General features: G+C 37.5%; 1 protein-coding gene across 1 annotated transcript; it reads right to left on the bottom strand.

The window, feature by feature from the left end:
* Positions 1 to 516: 516 nt before the first annotated feature.
* Positions 517 to 11708, bottom strand: LOC123752704 (heterochromatin protein 1-like). Its single transcript, XM_069305385.1, has 5 exons — positions 11695 to 11708; positions 10065 to 10233; positions 3406 to 3582; positions 1960 to 2041; positions 517 to 692 (listed from the first exon to the last, which is right to left on the bottom strand). Exons 1-5 carry the CDS (start codon positions 11706 to 11708, stop codon positions 532 to 534), a joined length of 603 nt encoding a protein of 200 aa, XP_069161486.1. The 3' UTR covers positions 517 to 531.
* Positions 11709 to 19237: the final 7529 nt, after the last annotated feature.

Below are 19237 nucleotides of genomic sequence, written 5' to 3'. Positions count from 1 at the left end.
CTGAGTAATGAGAGAGAAATTTAAAGGAAATTATATCTTGGCTTTCTAATATAAGACAGCCTTCAATTCTGCCCTATTGGGGCAAATATGGTACACAGTACATTACATTGGTACATTGTGTACACAGTACATATAGCTACTCATAAGAACACATTATGCACATACTTCATGCAGTATGGGTAATCCAAGATCTATCCAGAATTAATTAGTATATCTAAATACTCGATACTCGGCATACTGCTACAACTTAGTAATTAAAACCCAACTACAGCTCGGGAAAGTTACCAACATAGGGTTACAAAGCTCAAAATATATTGTGTGTGTGTTTGAGGAGATTCCATGGACAAATTTAGCATAACCACCCAAGTATTTTAGGTTTAAAATAAAATCAGTGAGGTACTTCCAAGACATCACCTGGAAATGGAGCATAAAAGACTGGTTAAACCTGTAAGACCCCCTGCCAGAAACACAACAATAAGTTAATAACATTCTGATTTGAAAACTACTTCAGATATATTTAGTTGAAGGAATTTACTGTACCTCGTACTCTTGAGGGACACTTTGTATCTGAGCCTTTCCCTTGGGACTAGTGGCCAAAACCCTCGGCTTCTTTTTAGGTGGTGGTCTCACAACCTTTTTCTCAGTCTTTGTTTTCACTTTGTGAGATCTTGTTCCAGCAGGAATGACTTCCTCTGCAAGGGGAAAAGTTTTGATTACAAAATACATACATTTTAAAAATAGTATGGTAAAACATTAAGATAGATTTGACAAGAATGCCATAAATTCCAAATTGGTTATGAAAGAAAATCTAGAACTGCAAAACACAACTCTAATTGAGCAGATCAAAGTCCTCCTAGACCACATCTATTTTAGTGGAAGCTCACAACTGCAGAAAATATGACATACCATACAGAGCACCTTCCCCTTATGCAAAATAATACACTCTAACACTGTTTTGGTGACTTGAGTAGTTGTGGATATAGTTTGTTTTTTTTGGTAAGCTGCCTCAATTATTACTTTCTTCCTAAAGTTGAAAACAATATTAAAGAAAAACACAAGTTATAATTTGGTGCAAACAGAAAAATACACTATTATTAGCGATAAAAAAACAGAGTACTGCACTAGTATTAGGCCTGAGTAACAACCCTTTTTTCCCCATTTAACTCATTCTTATTTTCATTCAATGTTTCTTATTATTTATATATAAAAAATTACAATTCTCCTAATCTAAAGGAGGAGGAAATCTAAAATCTAGAGCATTTCTGAATAGCAAAAGATTCTATTTTATGCACAGCTGGTAACCATTTTGGCAGAAATGGGCAGAGCCTTGCAGAGCACAAAATGTTTAATGTTGATTGTTCCAATATTCAGACATAATGCTTAGATGTTGAACAAGAAAGTAATTAATTACACTATTGTATGGTATTTCATGGCAGTGTAATACTGTATTTAGATGATGAGTCACAATAATGTGGCTGAAGATATGATAACCAAACCACACATCAGAAAGTGAGGAGGAAACTCTTGTTTCGGCCCATCCTGGACCATTATCAAGCCGTGTGGCTTGATTAAGGTCGCATGATACCTGCTTGATGGGGTTCTGGGAGTTCTTCTACTCCCCAAGCCCGGCCCGAGGTTAGGCTTGACTAGTGAGAGTTTGGTCCACCAGGCTGTTGCTTGGAACGGCCCGCAGGCCCACATACCCTCCACAGCCCAGCTGATCCGGAACTTCTCTTAGAACTTGATAATGATCCAGGATGGACAGAAACGTTGCCATTTCTTCATTTTCTGATCTATGGTTTGGTCGTCAGTGTAATATTCAGATTGATATGCAAGCGGATATTCACTCAAGCATCTGCGACAGTGTCAAGCTGAATTGATTCAAAATAGAACTAAGAAAATGGGTAAATATGGAATTCTGTGTATGAAATACTGTACTTTGATCTTCATCCAACTCACTATAAGAGACTCTAATTGTCTTCCACGTCTCAATTATTCTTTGTTCGTCCTCATCTGGCCGCTTCTTTGGGGCCATTGCATTCTGTACAAAATTAATGCAAAAATTAATTATTTTAAGTAAACAAGTTTAAGCTATTAAGCAGAGTACAGCTGCTTATACTACTCATTAAAACAGTCTTAGTACATCCTAACATTAATATTTAAACCACACAACTCACTCTAGTATCTGATAATTACTTTGTATTACCATCATCTCTGAAGATGATGCTAGAGTCCAAAGTAAACCACCCATTTAGACACTGGTTCACCGAGACTTACAATTTATACTAATTTTCTGCTTGTGGACCAATTTCAACAGGTTAAGAACATTAATTTTTGAATACAAAAGTTTGGGAAATAATTATCTCTTAAAAACAAAAATTAAAATAAATGCTTGGAGAAATTGATAGACAAATGTTGGGTATGCATAGTCATTCTACAGTGCAAAATAATTTATGCTTATATGGAAATGTGTGCAAATGATAGATCTTAAACTATAGAAAGATAAAAAAAAAAAAATTTTGAATAATACCTTTGCAATACACTTTGAAAGTGAAGTGTTATTTAGGAGCTAAGCCACTAACTGTATTCAATGCAATGTGTTAAAGGTTTACAATATACTGTACTCATTTTTAGTTTACACAAAGTGTTATCATAGAACACAAATAATAGTGAAATAATTTGAGAATAATTTAAGATTGCATAATGAACTAATACATCATTGCAAAATGAAAGCGTTAATCTTACACGGCTCAATCATTATCTGGGATTTCCTCCCATGCTCTACAATTGGTATCTTGAGGTTATCTTGAGATGATTTCAGGGCCTTTTTAGTGTCCCCACGGCCCGGTCCTCGACCAGGCCTCCACCCCCAGGAAGCAGCCCGTGACAGCTGACTAACACCCAGGTACCTATTTTACTGCTAGGTTACAGGGGCATAGGGTGAAAGAAAATCTGCCCAGTGTTTCTCGCCGGCGCCTGGGATCGAACCCAGGACCACAGGATCACAAGTCTAGCGTGCTGTCCACTCGGCTCCCCTTGAGGTAGCTCCGTTACCTGCAATATCCTCCTGTGTTCTAAAATTGTAATCTGCAATCTCTCTCTGCATTACAATCACTATCTGCAATTTCTTCATGTGCTCTACAATCTTGTAGCTCACTAAAGATTATTATTATCCAATTGCTAGAAAGCAATTGTATATTATTCCTTTCACTGTGACACCCTTTCCCAGCCGTCCCCCACCGAGTATCAAAATGTAGCCTAGGCATATATCACTTAAGGGCAGAGAAAGGGTTAAGGAGGATGTCCACTAACAATAGCTGTGCCTTACTCTCAGTATCTTGAAAAAGTAAAAAAAAAATAGTAATTATACAAAGAGCAAAAACTTTTTTCACTAACTGTACTTACTTTGTATTCAGATGTTCTTCCAGAGATTTCAAGAAACTCATTTATAAGGTCATCACAGCTTAGCTCTGAAGCAGGTAGCCACGTGTCATCTTTCTCTCCATAACCAAGCCAACGAACACGGAATTTAACTGGACACTTCCAGCGTCTCTTACATTCCATGTCAACAATTTGCTCAACCTGAAAGTAAAAAATAAAGTTATTTAAAAAAATGGGTAAAAGACCGAAATAGTTTGACAAAATAAGTAAGTAAGTAATTATCAAAGAAAGCACCGGGTATGAGAAATGCAAACAGACAGAAAAACTAATAATGAGAGCAAAAGTGTAAAAACTAATGGAGCAGAAAAATTATACAGATCCAGAAGACTAATATTGTAATAACAAAATGGACGACGAGGAATGATTTAATATAAAAAAAGTACAGCTCGGAGTGCTCAGAGTCTGGGAACCTTGGGAAAGCAAAGTTCTGTAGTCATCTAGTTATTCTGGGAGGGTCACAGCATTTCTCGTGTCAACCTAGCACCTTGACCATTAGACAGCAGCATGCAATTTTTTAACAACCTGTCCTGCTTCCATACACTCAAACTCATCTTAATACATTTAGGGATGGAAACAGTCAGCTGATTTATGGTTTTAACCCTCATTAACAGATGTCTCGGGCACCAAAAATGCATTAAAGATAACTCCATTATCTGTACTCAGCCTATCATCACAGAGCATGTTCTATACCCTCTCACAACCCATATTACTAACATCTTGGAGAATATATGTAATGAAAGTGATATTAATAATTATACAAATGATTCCCTGCTGATGTGGACTGTAACAGTTCGGAAAGTTGCAGCAAGAGCAGTGAAAGTGAGTATTGTGGGAAGAGAGGATGGAATGGTGTGGTGTGGGTGATGGATTCAAGGCTGCAATGCACTAGCAAGCCCAATTCCTCATTGCCCTCCAATCAGCTCATCAAGACTCACCAGGAGCTCATTATGACACACTTGCATACCCAGAGCACAGGTTTAAGTCTTCATCATGATTCCCACTGATTTTCTCATTTGTGAAACCTGACCCAACTGCCATTATGAACAAGCTATAAACTACAGTATTCCAAGACAAACATTATTGGACAGTGAGAAGAGGGAGGGAATGCTTACCTATCACTGATATGGGGAAGCGAGACCTAGCTCTTCATACCCTGCCTTGTGGCCGTTAATACCTTGCCCACTAATGACCTCTCTCAACACTACCATTTTCCTCGTATCTTATCTTAAAGGTGTGGATGGTATTGACTTATATAACCTAAATGCTTTTGGTTCAATAATATTTATAGTGCATTATCCCATATATTGTATACTGGATTGTGTTTTATTGTAAAAAAACATGTTCATGCATATAAATTTGATTAATATTTTTTTTCAGGTATGTATTTAGAAATGTGAGATTTTTTTAAATATAAATATATATATATATGTCGTACCTAGTAGCCAGAACGCACTTCTCACCCTACTATGCAAGGCCCGATTTGCCTAATAAGCCAAGTTTTCATGAATTAATTGTTTTTCGACGACCTAACCTACCTAACCTAACCTAACCTAACTTTTTCGGCTACCTAACCTATAAAGATAGGTTAGGTTAGGTTAGGTTAGGTAGGGTTGGTTAGGTTCGGTCATATATCTACGTCAATTTTAACTCCAATAAAAAGAAATTGACCTCATACATAGTGAAATGGGTAGCTTTATCATTTCATAAGGAAACAATTAGAGAAAACATATTAATTCAGTAAAACTTAGCTTATTAGGCAAATCAGGCCTTGCATAGTAGGCTGAGAAGTGCGTTCTGGCTACTAGGTACGACATATATATATATATATATATATATATATATATATATATATATATATATATATTATATATATATATATATATATTATATATATATGGGGAAGAGGAACCCTAATCAGCTAACTTATGTCTGTCTAAGGATGACAAAATGATATCATAGGGATGTTTCCTAAGAACCACACAGCACCAGAATATTTTCCCAACTGAACAAGTTACACAATATTTCCACCCCCAAGGTATATACCCATTTTAGTTCCTTTAGTGTAGATTTAATCATGTGTGTGTGTGGAAGCTGCCATTCCTCTCAAGATGGCTACATCCAAGAAATAAAGCATGTCATCACTCTCCATCTCCAGAGTAACACTAAGCACAGAATTTCACTCGTAACCTTTTAAACTACATACAGTATAACAACCAGGGGCTTTTCAGTGGTGGTGGTGCACATGTCAATCAAGGTCAATTTTAAGTCTAGTGTAAGATATAAAACTCCTGTAGGTACAGGGGAGGTGACATCAACTTCCTCAGGCCTCCAGTAAAAAGATGCCATCTAAGACAGGAGGCCGGCAGCTTGTCAGAGGTCCCCCCCCCCCCCCCCCCGCATTTGCCCTATTGATTTTTTCCAGCTGGATTTTAAAATTTAACATTTTCGCATTTACGGCTTTGGTGGGTATGCGGTTCCATGGGTTTATAACCCTGTGGGTGAAAATGCATCTCCTACTTTGAAGCTCGTTGAGCTTGAAACCATTACTCCTTGTTTGTGTTACATATGCCCTTTTAAAGAAATTGTCTGTGATATAGAAAATAGAATACATATATAGAAGTGTTAAAATTGTGATATAGAAGTTCCCGACAGTGATAAAGACAACCAGTATGTACAAGATTCAGATATCGGTGTATCTATGCATCATGTAACAGGACCTCATGTTCCTTTAAAAATGGTAAGACACTCACCCAACGCTTCACAAGCTATTTGGCCTGGGTTCGTATCCTGGCCTGTGAGGATTGACTAGACGCCACTCCTTAACTGTAAGCCTCTTTTCACCCAGCAGTGAATGGGTACTTTGTTGTTAAACGATTTGGCAGGTCGTATTCCAGGAAAATTAAGATCAAGAACCTCCCCGTAACACCATGTGTTAGTGGCTTTACAAGAATGTAAGAACTCGTGTATAAATATATCTGTGCTCATCGATGATCTACAAGTTCTATGATAGATACGAAGAAAAGAAAATACTGTACATTCGATGCGTGCAGTTACAATTTGGTGCAAAATATGCAGGGTTATACACATATGTTGTGTACAATGTAATAATAGCAAAATAGTATGTTTTATAGTTCAAAGAATATACTAATGTGGGCATATTAGTACAGTAACACTAAAATATTTGAATGTATTAATGTTCTGCAAGTTTCATTATAAAAATTTCTCAAATTTCTGAAAACAAATCAGTGACACTGAAATAAATCGGTCTAAATATATTCACAACTCCCACCGCACGCCTGGCCCAGGCAACCTCCTTGGGGCGTCTGCTCCATGAATACCCATGAATCGGTGACATCACCGCAAGATTTTATCACTCCAAAACAGCCACATCAATTGTTTGTATGTATGTATGTATGTATATATATAAAAGAAAAAAAATTCTATGATCAGGTAATGCATTTTAATAGCATTATAGTAGAAAGAAAAACTGAATTTATTCTTTCCTTGTGCCCCAGGGTGTTGTCATATAATACAGGTGTGCAGATGTTAGTTTCTATATGCAGTAGCAAGTGTTTCCTGTCAAATACCACCTCTTAGCAGATATCCTCAACATACTTTCAGTTAGACATTAGGTTTAAGGTCAAGGTCAACTAGGACTTTATATTTCTCTCTCAGTGGTACCCCATATACAAATTCACATACGGGATGATGAGGGGAAACCCCACGATGACACATTTTATATTGGGGATCAGGAAGGGTGCTTTGTTGTGCTAGTGTATATTCAGGGATGTAAACAGTTGAACATTATGCCAATACTGACCAGTATAGTCATCCAAGATTATGTAGGTGAATAAGGACTCGACATCTAGAGACATTATTGCAGATGCCTGACAACCTTGCAGCAAGTCAATAGATTCCTTCCAAATTAAAACTGAAAGAACATGGCACACGGGGTCAGCAACATGATGAATTGCTGAGTCAGCCATTCAGTGTGTGGATATTGGCTGATGATCAGACAACTGTTTACCAAGTTTGTGGACTATATAGTCCCATCAACTTATCCAAGCTTGTTCTCTTCATGTTAAATCTGAGTGGACGAGATTCATTTTCACATTGTATTTATCCACTTTGTGCATGACATATTAGTAACTAGTCATATCTTCTGACAACTATGTACTTATCACAAGTGCCATTAGTTGCCACTTTCAGTTTGGGAATCAGTACTGTATGGCATTTTTGTCAATGACATTTCCTTCCTCTGCCAAAAGGTTTGCTTCTAATGTATGCCTTAGTGGTGACTTTCCTGTGAATGGCAGTCAAGTGTGTCATCAAGCAGGATCTCCAGCGCTACATTCCAAGCCATCATGCTTTGTCAAGGCCTAATGCAAAAGTATGTGAATTTGGCTAAATGTACAGTACTGTATAAAGAAAACAATTAAATTAAAACATCCAGAATCCTTTGCCCAGACATCTGGCTACCAAAAAAAAAAAAAAAATTTTGGTCTATGGCTGAAGCCATTTGATGGAGATAGATGGAAATGTCATCCAATGCATTAGATCTAAAGCTGTCAAGAATAATTAGTTACTATTCTAAATTTAGTCACCATTATAAGTGATATACAGTACAGTATCAATAGACAAGAAAATCCATTTAGAAATAACAAATTTAGGGCATAATTTTGGTTCCTATATTTTGCAAATAAACTACAGACCGTGGTGCATATGCTTATTCCTTGAATTTGTGATGATATTCAAAATACTGAATTGAGAAAATGTTTTGCTAGGTACTGTATTGAGTTATTTCAACCATTATTTGATATCACAAAATAGAAAATAAAACCATTCTTTTTAAATAACCTTTTATACCAACTACAAGTCACATTTTCAATAATTTGTCACAGTACAGTATATAGGAAGAACGTACCATTTTCTTCCTATAATGTAATACAAATTGAGATCCCCCCCCCCTCACACCAAAAGATTGTATTTATAATGATATTCAATCTTGGAAACACTTATGGATTGATAATGAATTACTTGGACCAGATTCCCTACAAGTACAGGCATTAGAAACCAAAAACTTATTTTCATTTTAATTTTGTTTTAAATAATACCACTGGAAAGAGCAAGTCACTTTCTTTTTATATGTACAGTATAAAAAAAAGTCCCATACATACCGAAGGGAAATACAGCGCCAAAATGGAAGTGCCACAGTGAAAGGGTTAATGCATGTTAACGAACACTGTTGCCGATGCGCTAAAGATTTATATAACATAAAATAGTTAAGTATTAAAATTTTTTTTAATTTCCAGCAAGTGTTTCAATGAATCCTAACACTATTCGTTTCTTCGAAATCATCCACGGCCTGATAAGTGTAGTTATATTTGTCCTGAACTCTAGCATTTCCAAACATTCATGTCTACACTCGACACAGACTGTCGCCCACATACTGTGGCACTGCATAATTCAACGCTATGTTATGTGCCATGCCTCACTCAAGTGGCTCTTATTCAAGAGGAGCACCACACCACCCTGTATTGTTTACTGATGGCTTGATAAATTTTCTATCATTCTTTTTTCCTCTTCTAGCTGAAATCTATGATTAATTCAACTCTATATGAATTTTGAGTTGCTATTTACAAGGTCCTAATACTGTATTCTCATTCATTACCACAGCTACCACTCATCCTTACCATGGAGGGTTAAAGAAAGTTATGGCATTGTACCAAACAGTATTTTGAAAACAGTACAGTACACTACTTGCATTTATGATCCTCTATTCGTGTTTCGTCTTACACTCCAACTAGGCTTATTTCCTTATATTACTGTACATGACTAAGCTCAAGTACCTATAAGATTTCCTCATCAACATTAGTTTTTTTATCATTAACTTTGCCCATGAGAATCTTTCCATCTGACCAAATGGCTGTCTCTTTCAAGTTCAACTGGACCATGTACTTTTCCCACACACCATTGTACAAGCTCTTTAAATCTTGATACTTTGCAAGAAAACATTTTTCTTCCTCATTCCACGTTTTTATCTAATATTACCCTTCCCTTCCTTCGTATTACCTACAATTAAATGTCTCATCATCCTTCAGAACTCTTGACTGTCCATAGTACTGTGCAAATCGTACTGTATTTGTCAAAATTATTTACTGTATTCTAGTTCACATTTTCAGATTCACATACAAGACATCGTCTCTGATGTTTAACTCTTCTACTTGCACTATGATTATTTATGTCTCTTCATACAATGAATTTTTCCTGTATAAATCACATGTCTCATTCAACCGTGTTCAGCAACAACTTAATGTTTCTGATAACACCATTTCCTATTTCTTCTACATCTTCCATTGTATTTATGTTTTGTGCTCCTTTTAAAAATATCTATGATTATCTTATCTTTTGTTAATCCTTTGCATTTTATTTTATATTCCCAAATTTCTACTGTGACCACCTTCCTTTCTTTGCCCTGTACACTACAATCTCTTGAGCCTAATTTTCCCTTCAAAATTTCCTCCAATTGTACTTGATCATCACTACCTCTTGCCTTAACATATTTTTCAGGTAGAATTCCTCTATCATTGACTCCTGTCCAGCAATTCTATTCTTAATCTTACCTCATTTTGATCATCCTCCTTTTGTTTCTCTTCTACTTTTCTTTTCTTGCTTCGTGATCCTGCTTTTGCTGCTTTCTGCGAGTCTAAACCTTCGAATTCCTCCTCACTCAGTGGCACTTCCCCCTCCTGTCGGCTTTCTCTTGTGTGGTTTTGATTCGTCCGTGTCCTCCTGCTGAGACGCCATTGTAAACAGACTGCTGCTAGCGAAGTAGTTTGTCTCCCAAAAAAATCTCTTTTTTTTCTGTTATTTAGTCTTTCTAAATTTTGTATTGTATATTTTACTTCCTATTTACTCAGTTGTGATCACACACTACCTGCCAACCCCTTACGGCCGACCAGCAAAATCCCACCTATCACGATACAATATTGCATTATCATTTTAAAAGTTATCTAATACAACTGACAAAAACAAATTTATTTGCTCATTCATCATCATAATACCAAGCTACACTGTCTATGGGCTGATGTCTCCCTACCCATGAAAAATATAGCAAAAGCAATTGAAAGCAGTATCAAAAGCATTTGATACTATTCCTCACAAAAGGCTAATGTGCAAGATAAGAGAAGCAAGCTGGGATAACTGGGAGGACACTGAACTGGGTAAGGAAGTATCTGAGACAAGAAACAGAAGTCAAAGTCAGGAAGAACAACTTGGGCTGGAAGAAGCAGTTACGTCACTCAAGGCTCAGTCCTAGGTCTCTTGTGGTTACTGTGAATGGCCCACCTGAGGGAGCACTCTCATACGTGTCACATTATCAAAACATTTAAAGCTAATAGGGGAAAGCAAAACCAAGGTGTGAGTACACAAGGAAGACCTTGACGAGTTCCAAGAGTGTAGACAAATGGCTTCTACAGTTCAACCCCAACACATGTAGGGTACTGTAGATGGAAAGAGGTGACAGAGACTAAAATAAATATACATCATAAGGAAAATGTCAACTTGAAGAAACAAAAAGCAAACGACTTCAAAGAAGCCAACATTTCGGCATTAACACAAAGTACATAAAAGGGAAGCTGGCAAAAATAATAAAGGCTTACAAAAAGTAAACAAAGACTCTTAAAAAATTTACACAGCCTATGTTTGACCAGCACAGTATGGCATAAAATGACAGCATTGGCACAATTCACACATGTAGCTTAAAAAATGGCTTGAAAAAATATACAGGTTTGCAACAAGGTTAGTACCTAAATTAAATGGGACTGGAAACTACAAGAAAGGTTCCAGAAAGTTTAATTAGCTCTCAAAGTATGTAGCAGAATGGGATATTACCACCATGTATAAAATACGGAAAGAAATAGACAAGGACAAGGACAGTCTCTAAATTGAGAGTAAATAGGACAAGAGGACAATGGTGGAAGTAGGAAATGGAAATGAACTGAAAAACCCAAGGAAGTACTCATACTTGTACGAGTGGTTAGCAAATGGAACGTGTTGAAAAAACGTAATGAAAGACTCTTCCATCCACAATATTAACAACAAATAAGTACTGTAAAAACAAATTTATGTGGAATTTAGAATGCATCTGCTAAATCTCACTCAAGACACCAATAGGTAGCTCTAACCATTTCTGACCATCTTCTTGGGCCTAACTCTCCTCCTACCTTCAACTTCTTGCAGACACACACTCACTTATCCACAATCATCATCCATTCTCTCAATATAACCAAACACACTCAATATACTCCCCAATCTTACAAATTTGCTAGCTTATACTCCCCATTTTTCCATGAGATTTTTATTTCATACTCTATCCTCCTAATACCATAATGCATTTCAGACTTCCCATTCAGGCAACTTGAACTCTCTTGACATACACACACCTTAAGTCTCTACTAAACATAGGGCCTTATGTCTTATCTGCCTCGCTCCATCTTTACCCTTCGTAATTAGGGCTTTCACTGAATCAGCCACTTTTCTTCCTTGGCTTGTTTCCCTCTCAAACTCTCCCGCACAAAATACTTTTAGAACTTATAGAACCCCGGTATTTATAAGACATCTGTTTACTAATACATCACATACCACACTGCCACCTCATTTCACCACCATAGTGTATTACTTTTTATTTGCATTTGCTTTTCATTATTTTACTTTTTGTTTACATTTACCCTTCATTACTTTACTTTTCCTTTACATTTTCTTTTCATAACTTTTTTTTTATATATTTACCTTTGGTTTACCACATGCCAAATAAACTTACATCTACTGTAACAGAATATCCCTATCATTCTCGGTTAGAATAACTTAATATGTAATATGCGACCCACCAAATCGGGTAACAACCAGGTACCCATTTTACTGTTGGGTAAACAGAGGCTACAGTTAAAGATTGGCGCCCAGTTAATCCTCCACGGCCAGGATACGAACCCAGGACTAAGTGCTCGCGAAACGCCAGGCGAGTATCTTAACCACTACACCACGAGGACCACCATTTCTTTCTATCCTACATTAATTGCATTCTCTTTTTTAGTACTATATTCTTACTTGGACACATCTTAAGACCCCATTCATATACTGTATACATATATCAACCACATGGGGGGGGGGCATCAAATAGCCATTGGTATGATCTTCCATTAGTATCAAACCAGTCACACGTTACACCATGAACTACATAAATTCTGCAGTCTGCTGCATACCACTGAAGGAAAATTATAGCAGATTGTGTTATACAATAGTAATTTGGCATGTTTGGCTACACAGTTTTGAAATGTATGAACAATTTACACAGCTGTTTATTGTGATGGTAAGTTCTTTAAATGTAAATGTTCTCAAATGACTGCTACATTGCATGACAAAAAATTTTATTGAAATACTGCAGTTCTAGGGAGCATAGGCTGATCGCCAACACTCCCTGCAAAATCGTCAACTCGTGAGGTGTGTAATTTGAAGTCTATCATATAACAAAATGACATTAATTTTTAAAGTTTAGATTCAATTTCTAAATTAACGACAGGAACTGTATCATCGACATATGAGGGTATGTTTTATGGATGACTCAATTTTCATTGCAGTATTTGAAAGCGTGTGTTAACATTTTAAACTCCATATATGCTCAGTACTGTACTGTACTCTTTAAGAGACTTTACACCTATATTCATTTTATCATACGTTTTTTCAACGTGAATGCTTTCTCTATCAGCTGTCGCAATACAAGTACAGTATGTAATCCACATAACCCACCCCACTATGGCACTATTACAGATGTTAGATCTAGATGCTCTAGATATTTCATCCCATAGATGCTTTGCTTCCATTCTGTCTAAATTTGGTGGCCTATATATTACTCCTATTATAATATTATTAGCTTTTTCGTTTAATTCAATCCAAATAGTTTCTGTGTGTGGCTCTGTTTTGATTCCCTCTTTGAGACTACATTTCAAATTGTCCCTAACATATATGGCTACTCCACCTCCTCGTCTAATATATCTATCTGTGTGAAATAGTTTAAATCCATATATTTGATATTCAGCTAATAGTTCTCTATTTTCTACATTCATCCACGTTTCGGTAAGTGCAATAATATCTATTTTTTCTGTGCAGACAAGAGCATTTAATTCGTTAATTTTATTTCTTAGACTTCTACTGTTAGTGTAATATACCCTAAGTGAATTGTTATTTTGCGGACCTTCTCTTTCCCTGATCGTTTTGCCAATTCCTTTCTCCCACAAACACATACTTTTATTACCTCCTTCCTCCAAATCAATTCCCATACCTCTATCTACTAACAGTTTAAACCCAAACAAACACCTCTAACCACTTCTTCTAACGAGTTCGCAACAGCAACAACCCCAGCTCTCGATAGATGCACCCCATCACGAGCATACATTTCATTTCTTCCATAGAAGTGTTCCCAGTTGTCTATGAAAGATATTGCATTTGATTTGCAATATCTTTCCAGCCGGCAATTGACACCAAGTGCCCTCGATATCCATTCATTTCCCACTCCCTTTCTTGGAAGAATGCCACATATGATCGGGATTCCTCCCTTGCTCCTAACTAACTCTATGGCTGTTTTATACCTCTGAATCAGTTCCTCACTCCTAACTCGACCAACATCATTTCCTCCCACGCTAATGCAAATAATGGGATTGTTCCCATTACCAGCCATAATATCATTCATGTTGTTTATAATATCACCAATGCCAGCTCCGGGATAGCAAACCCTTAACCTGTTCCCCCTATCTCTAGCACAAAACGTTCTATCCAAATACCTTATCTGGGAATCTCCCACAACTAATGTTTGCTTAGGTACTTCCTTTACTTTCTGAGGGGCCTGCGCTTCCTTTCTCTTCGTTGCTTTCCCTTTTGCGCGATCCACAGTCTCTCCACAGCACTCGTCCTCCAAAACGTCAAATGAATTAGAAGTTGCTATGGCGTTTGAAGGCGGCTTTATCAAAGTCTTCTTAAGGCCCCTGTCTTTCACAACTCTCCAAGACGAGGTCCCTTTACTGCTGGTCTCCTCCTTCGTTACTTCTCGTTGTTTTTTGAGCTGACGCACCTCCTCCCGCAGAGAGTCCAACTCTGTCCTCAGGGCTCCCACTAGAGTCACCAGGTCCTTAACTACAACTTCCATATTGCTATGATAATATTACAACACTCAGGAGCTCCGGTTAACACAACCTCTCACTGTGACTTCACCTGACCGACTGACTGACTGACTCCACTTACAACATGACTGACTCCACTTACAACATGTGAACGTGTCCAGCGTAGGATGACTAAGTTAATTCCCCAAATTAGAAATCTTTCATATGAAGAAAGATTAACAAAGCTTAAGTTGCATTCACTGGAAAGGCGAAGAGTTAGGGGTGACATGATAGAGGTTTACAAGTGGATGAATGGACATAACCGGGGGGATATTAATAGGGTATTAAAAGTATCAACACAGGACAGAACACGAAACAATGGATATAAATTGGATAAGTTTAGATTTAGGAAAGACTTGGGTAAATACTGGTTCAGTAACAGGGTTGTTGATTTGTGGAACCAATTGCCGCGTAACATTGTGGAGGTGGGGTCCCTCGATTGTTTCAAGCACGGGTTGGACAAGTATATGAGTGGGATTGGGTGGTTATAGAATAGGAGCTGCCTCGTATGGGCCAATAGGCCTTCTGCAGTTACCTTTGTTCTTATGTTCTTATGTTCTTATGTGTTGTGATTGCGAAGTCGGATTGCGAAAGGGATCTGGGAGTTATGATTAGTAAGAATTTAAAACAAAAGGATCAATGCATAAATGTTCGTAATAAGGCAAATCGGACACTTGGATTTATTAATCGCAGCGTTAGTAACAAGACACCTGGTGTGGTTCTCAAGCTATATCTTGCTCTAGTTAGGCCCCATTTAGATTATGCAGTTCAGTTTTGGTCGCCATATTATAGAATGGATATAAATTCACTTGAACGTGTCCAGCGTAGGATGACTAAGTTAATTCCCCAAATTAGAAATCTTTCATATGAAGAAAGATTAACAAAGCTTAAGTTGCATTCACTGGAAAGGCGAAGAGTTAGGGGTGACATGATAGAGGTTTACAAGTGGATGAATGGACATAACCGGGGGGATATTAATAGGGTATTAAAAGTATCAACACAGGACAGAACACGAAACAATGGATATAAATTGGATAAGTTTAGATTTAGGAAAGACTTGGGTAAATACTGGTTCAGTAACAGGGTTGTTGATTTGTGGAACCAATTGCCGCGTAACATTGTGGAGGTGGGGTCCCTCGATTGTTTCAAGCACGGGTTGGACAAGTATATGAGTGGGATTGGGTGGTTATAGAATGGGAGCTGCCTCGTGTGGGCCAATGGGCCTTCTGCAGTTACCTTTGTTCTTATGTTCTATAATATGGCGACCAAAACTGAACTGCATAATCTAAATGGGGCCTAACTAGAGCAAGATATAGCTTGAGAACCACACCAGGTGTCTTGTTACTAACGCTGCGATTAATAAATCCAAGTGTCCGATTTAAGAACATAAGAACATAAGAACAAAGGTAACTGCAGAAGGCCTATTGGCCCATACGAGGCAGCTCCTATTCTATAACCACCCAATCCCACTCATATACTTGTCCAACCCGTGCTTGAAACAATCGAGGGACCCCACCTCCACAATGTTACGCGGCAATTGGTTCCACAAATCAACAACCCTGTTACTGAACCAGTATTTACCCAAGTCTTTCCTAAATCTAAACTTATCCAATTTATATCCATTGTTTCGTGTTCTGTCCTGTGTTGATACTTTTAATACCCTATTAATATCCCCCCGGTTATGTCCATTCATCCACTTGTAAACCTCTATCATGTCACCCCTAACTCTTCGCCTTTCCAGTGAATGCAACTTAAGCTTTGTTAATCTTTCTTCATATGAAAGATTTCTAATTTGGGGAATTAACTTAGTCATCCTACGCTGGACACGTTCAAGTGAATTTATATCCATTCTATAATATGGCGACCAAAACTGAACTGCATAATCTAAATGGGGCCTAACTAGAGCAAGATATAGCTTGAGAACCACACCAGGTGTCTTGTTACTAACGCTGCGATTAATAAATCCAAGTGTCCGATTTGCCTTATTACGAACATTTATGCATTGATCCTTTTGTTTTAAATTCTTACTAATCATAACTCCCAGATCCCTTTCGCAATCCGACTTCGCAATCACAACACCATCTAGCTCGTATCTTGTAACTCTATCATCATTACCTAACCTCAGAACTTTACATTTATCAGCATTAAACTGCATCTGCCAATCCTTTGACCATTTCAAAACCCTATCTAGATCAACTTGAAGTGATAGTGAGTCCTCCTCCGAATTAATTTCCCTACCGATTTTCGTATCATCGGCAAATTTGCAAATGTTGCTACTCAAACCTGAATCTAAATCATTTATATATATTATAAACAACAGAGGTCCCAGGACAGAGCCTTGAGGCACTCCACTTACAACATTTTCCCACTCTGACTTGATTCCTCGGACCTCGTCTTGGAGAGTTGCGAAAGACAGGGGCCTTAAGAAGACTTTGATAAAGCCGCCTTCAAACGCCATAGCAACTTCAAATTCATTTGACGTTTTAGAGGACGAGTGCTGTGGAGAGACTGTGGATCGCGCAAAAGGGAAAGCAACGAAGAGAAAGGAAGCGCAGGCCCCTCAGAAAGTAAAGGAAGTACCTAAGCAAACATTAGTTGTGGGAGATTCCCAGATAAGGTATTTGGATAGAACGTTTTGTGCTAGAGATAGGGGGAACAGGTTAAGGGTTTGCTATCCCGGAGCTGGCATTGGTGATATTATAAACAACATGAATGATATTATGGCTGGTAATGGGAACAATCCCATTATTTGCATTAGCGTGGGAGGAAATGATGTTGGTCGAGTCAGGAGTGAGGAACTGATTCAGAGGTATAAAACAGCCATAGAGTTAGTTAGGAGCAAGGGAGGAATCCCGATCATATGTGGCATTCTTCCAAGAAAGGGAGTGGGAAATGAATGGATATCGAGGGCACTTGGTGTCAATTGCCGGCTGGAAAGATATTGCAAATCAAATGCAATATCTTTCATAGACAACTGGGAACACTTCTATGGAAGAAATGAAATGTATGCTCGTGATGGGGTGCATCTATCGAGAGCTGGGGTTGTTGCTGTTGCGAACTCGCTAGAAGAAGTGGTTAGAGGTGTTTGTTTGGGTTTAAACTGTTAGTAGTTAGAGGTATGGGAATTGATTTGGAGGAAGGAGGTAATAAAAGTATGTGTTTGTGGGAAAAAGGAATTGGCAAAACGATCAGGGAAAGAGAAGGTCCGCAAAATAACAATTCACTTAGGGTATATTACACTAACAGTAGAAGTCTAAGAAATAAAATTAACGAATTAAATGCTCTTGTCTGCACAGAAAAAATAGATATTATTGCACTTACCGAAACGTGGATGAATGTAGAAAATAGAGAACTATTAGCTGAATATCAAATATATGGATTTAAACTATTTCACACAGATAGATATATTAGACGAGGAGGTGGAGTAGCCATATATGTTAGGGACAATTTGAAATGTAGTCTCAAAGAGGGAATCAAAACAGAGCCACACACAGAAACTATTTGGATTGAATTAAACGAAAAAGCTAATAATATTATAATAGGAGTAATATATAGGCCACCAAATTTAGACAGAATGGAAGCAAAGCATCTATGGGATGAAATATCTAGAGCATCTAGATCTAACAGTATTTATGTCATGGGTGACTTTAATTTTAGCGGAATAAACTGGTTGAACAAAACAGGGAATAGTGAAGCAGAAGATTTTCTAGAATTAATTGACGATTGCTTTCTTACGCAACACATTAAGGAACCAACACGGGAAAATAATATTTTAGATTTAGTGTTAACTAACAGGGAAACGCAAATTAATGACATCGAAATAGGGAGTGAGCTAGGGAGCAGTGATCACAAAGAAATCAGATTTAGCATAGAATGGAATAGACCAGTAGGAGAAAATTCTGTTAAAGTGCCAGATTTTCGAAAAGCTGATTTTAATAGCCTAAGAAATTTTTTGGGTCAAATTGATTGGAATGGCTTGGGTATGGGGTGTGGGCCGGTCTTGGAGCGAGACATGAACCCAGCGATAGGTGACTTAAATGGGGATTTCGATGTGGATTCAATATATAACTTATTTAAGAATATTCTAAACAAAGCACAGGAACGTAGTATACCATACAAATTGAATAGATCGTATACTAATGACCCAAAGTGGATAACAAAGAATTTGAAGAACCTTATAGGTAAAAAGAGAGCTTGGTACAAAAGGATTAAAAATGGGGAGGTCACTTTAGAACAGGAATTCGTACAACTGGTTAGAAATGTTAAAAAAGAGATAAGGAAAGCAAAAAGAAACTATGAAGTTCGCATAGCAGGGCAAGCAAAGACAAATCCTAAAGGGTTTTTTCAGTTATATCGTACTAAGACTAGGGAAAGGATAGGTCCATTAAAAACTGAGACAGGTCAAATAACAGATAGTGATGAAGAGATGAGTAGTATTTTTAATAAATATTTTGTATCTGTATTTACTAAAGAGGAACTTAACAATATGCCTTCAGCCGAACAAGTCTATGTGGGTGGGGACGAGGACAGGTTGACGAGTTTAGCAGTTACCAGGGAGGATGTTCTTAAACAAATAGTAAAACTCA

Source organism: Procambarus clarkii, chromosome 55 (assembly GCF_040958095.1).
Source record: "Procambarus clarkii isolate CNS0578487 chromosome 55, FALCON_Pclarkii_2.0, whole genome shotgun sequence".
Taxonomy (NCBI): domain Eukaryota; kingdom Metazoa; phylum Arthropoda; class Malacostraca; order Decapoda; family Cambaridae; genus Procambarus; species Procambarus clarkii.
The sequence above is the reverse complement of the archived record's forward strand: the minus strand, read 5'-3'. Positions and strand labels throughout refer to the sequence as shown.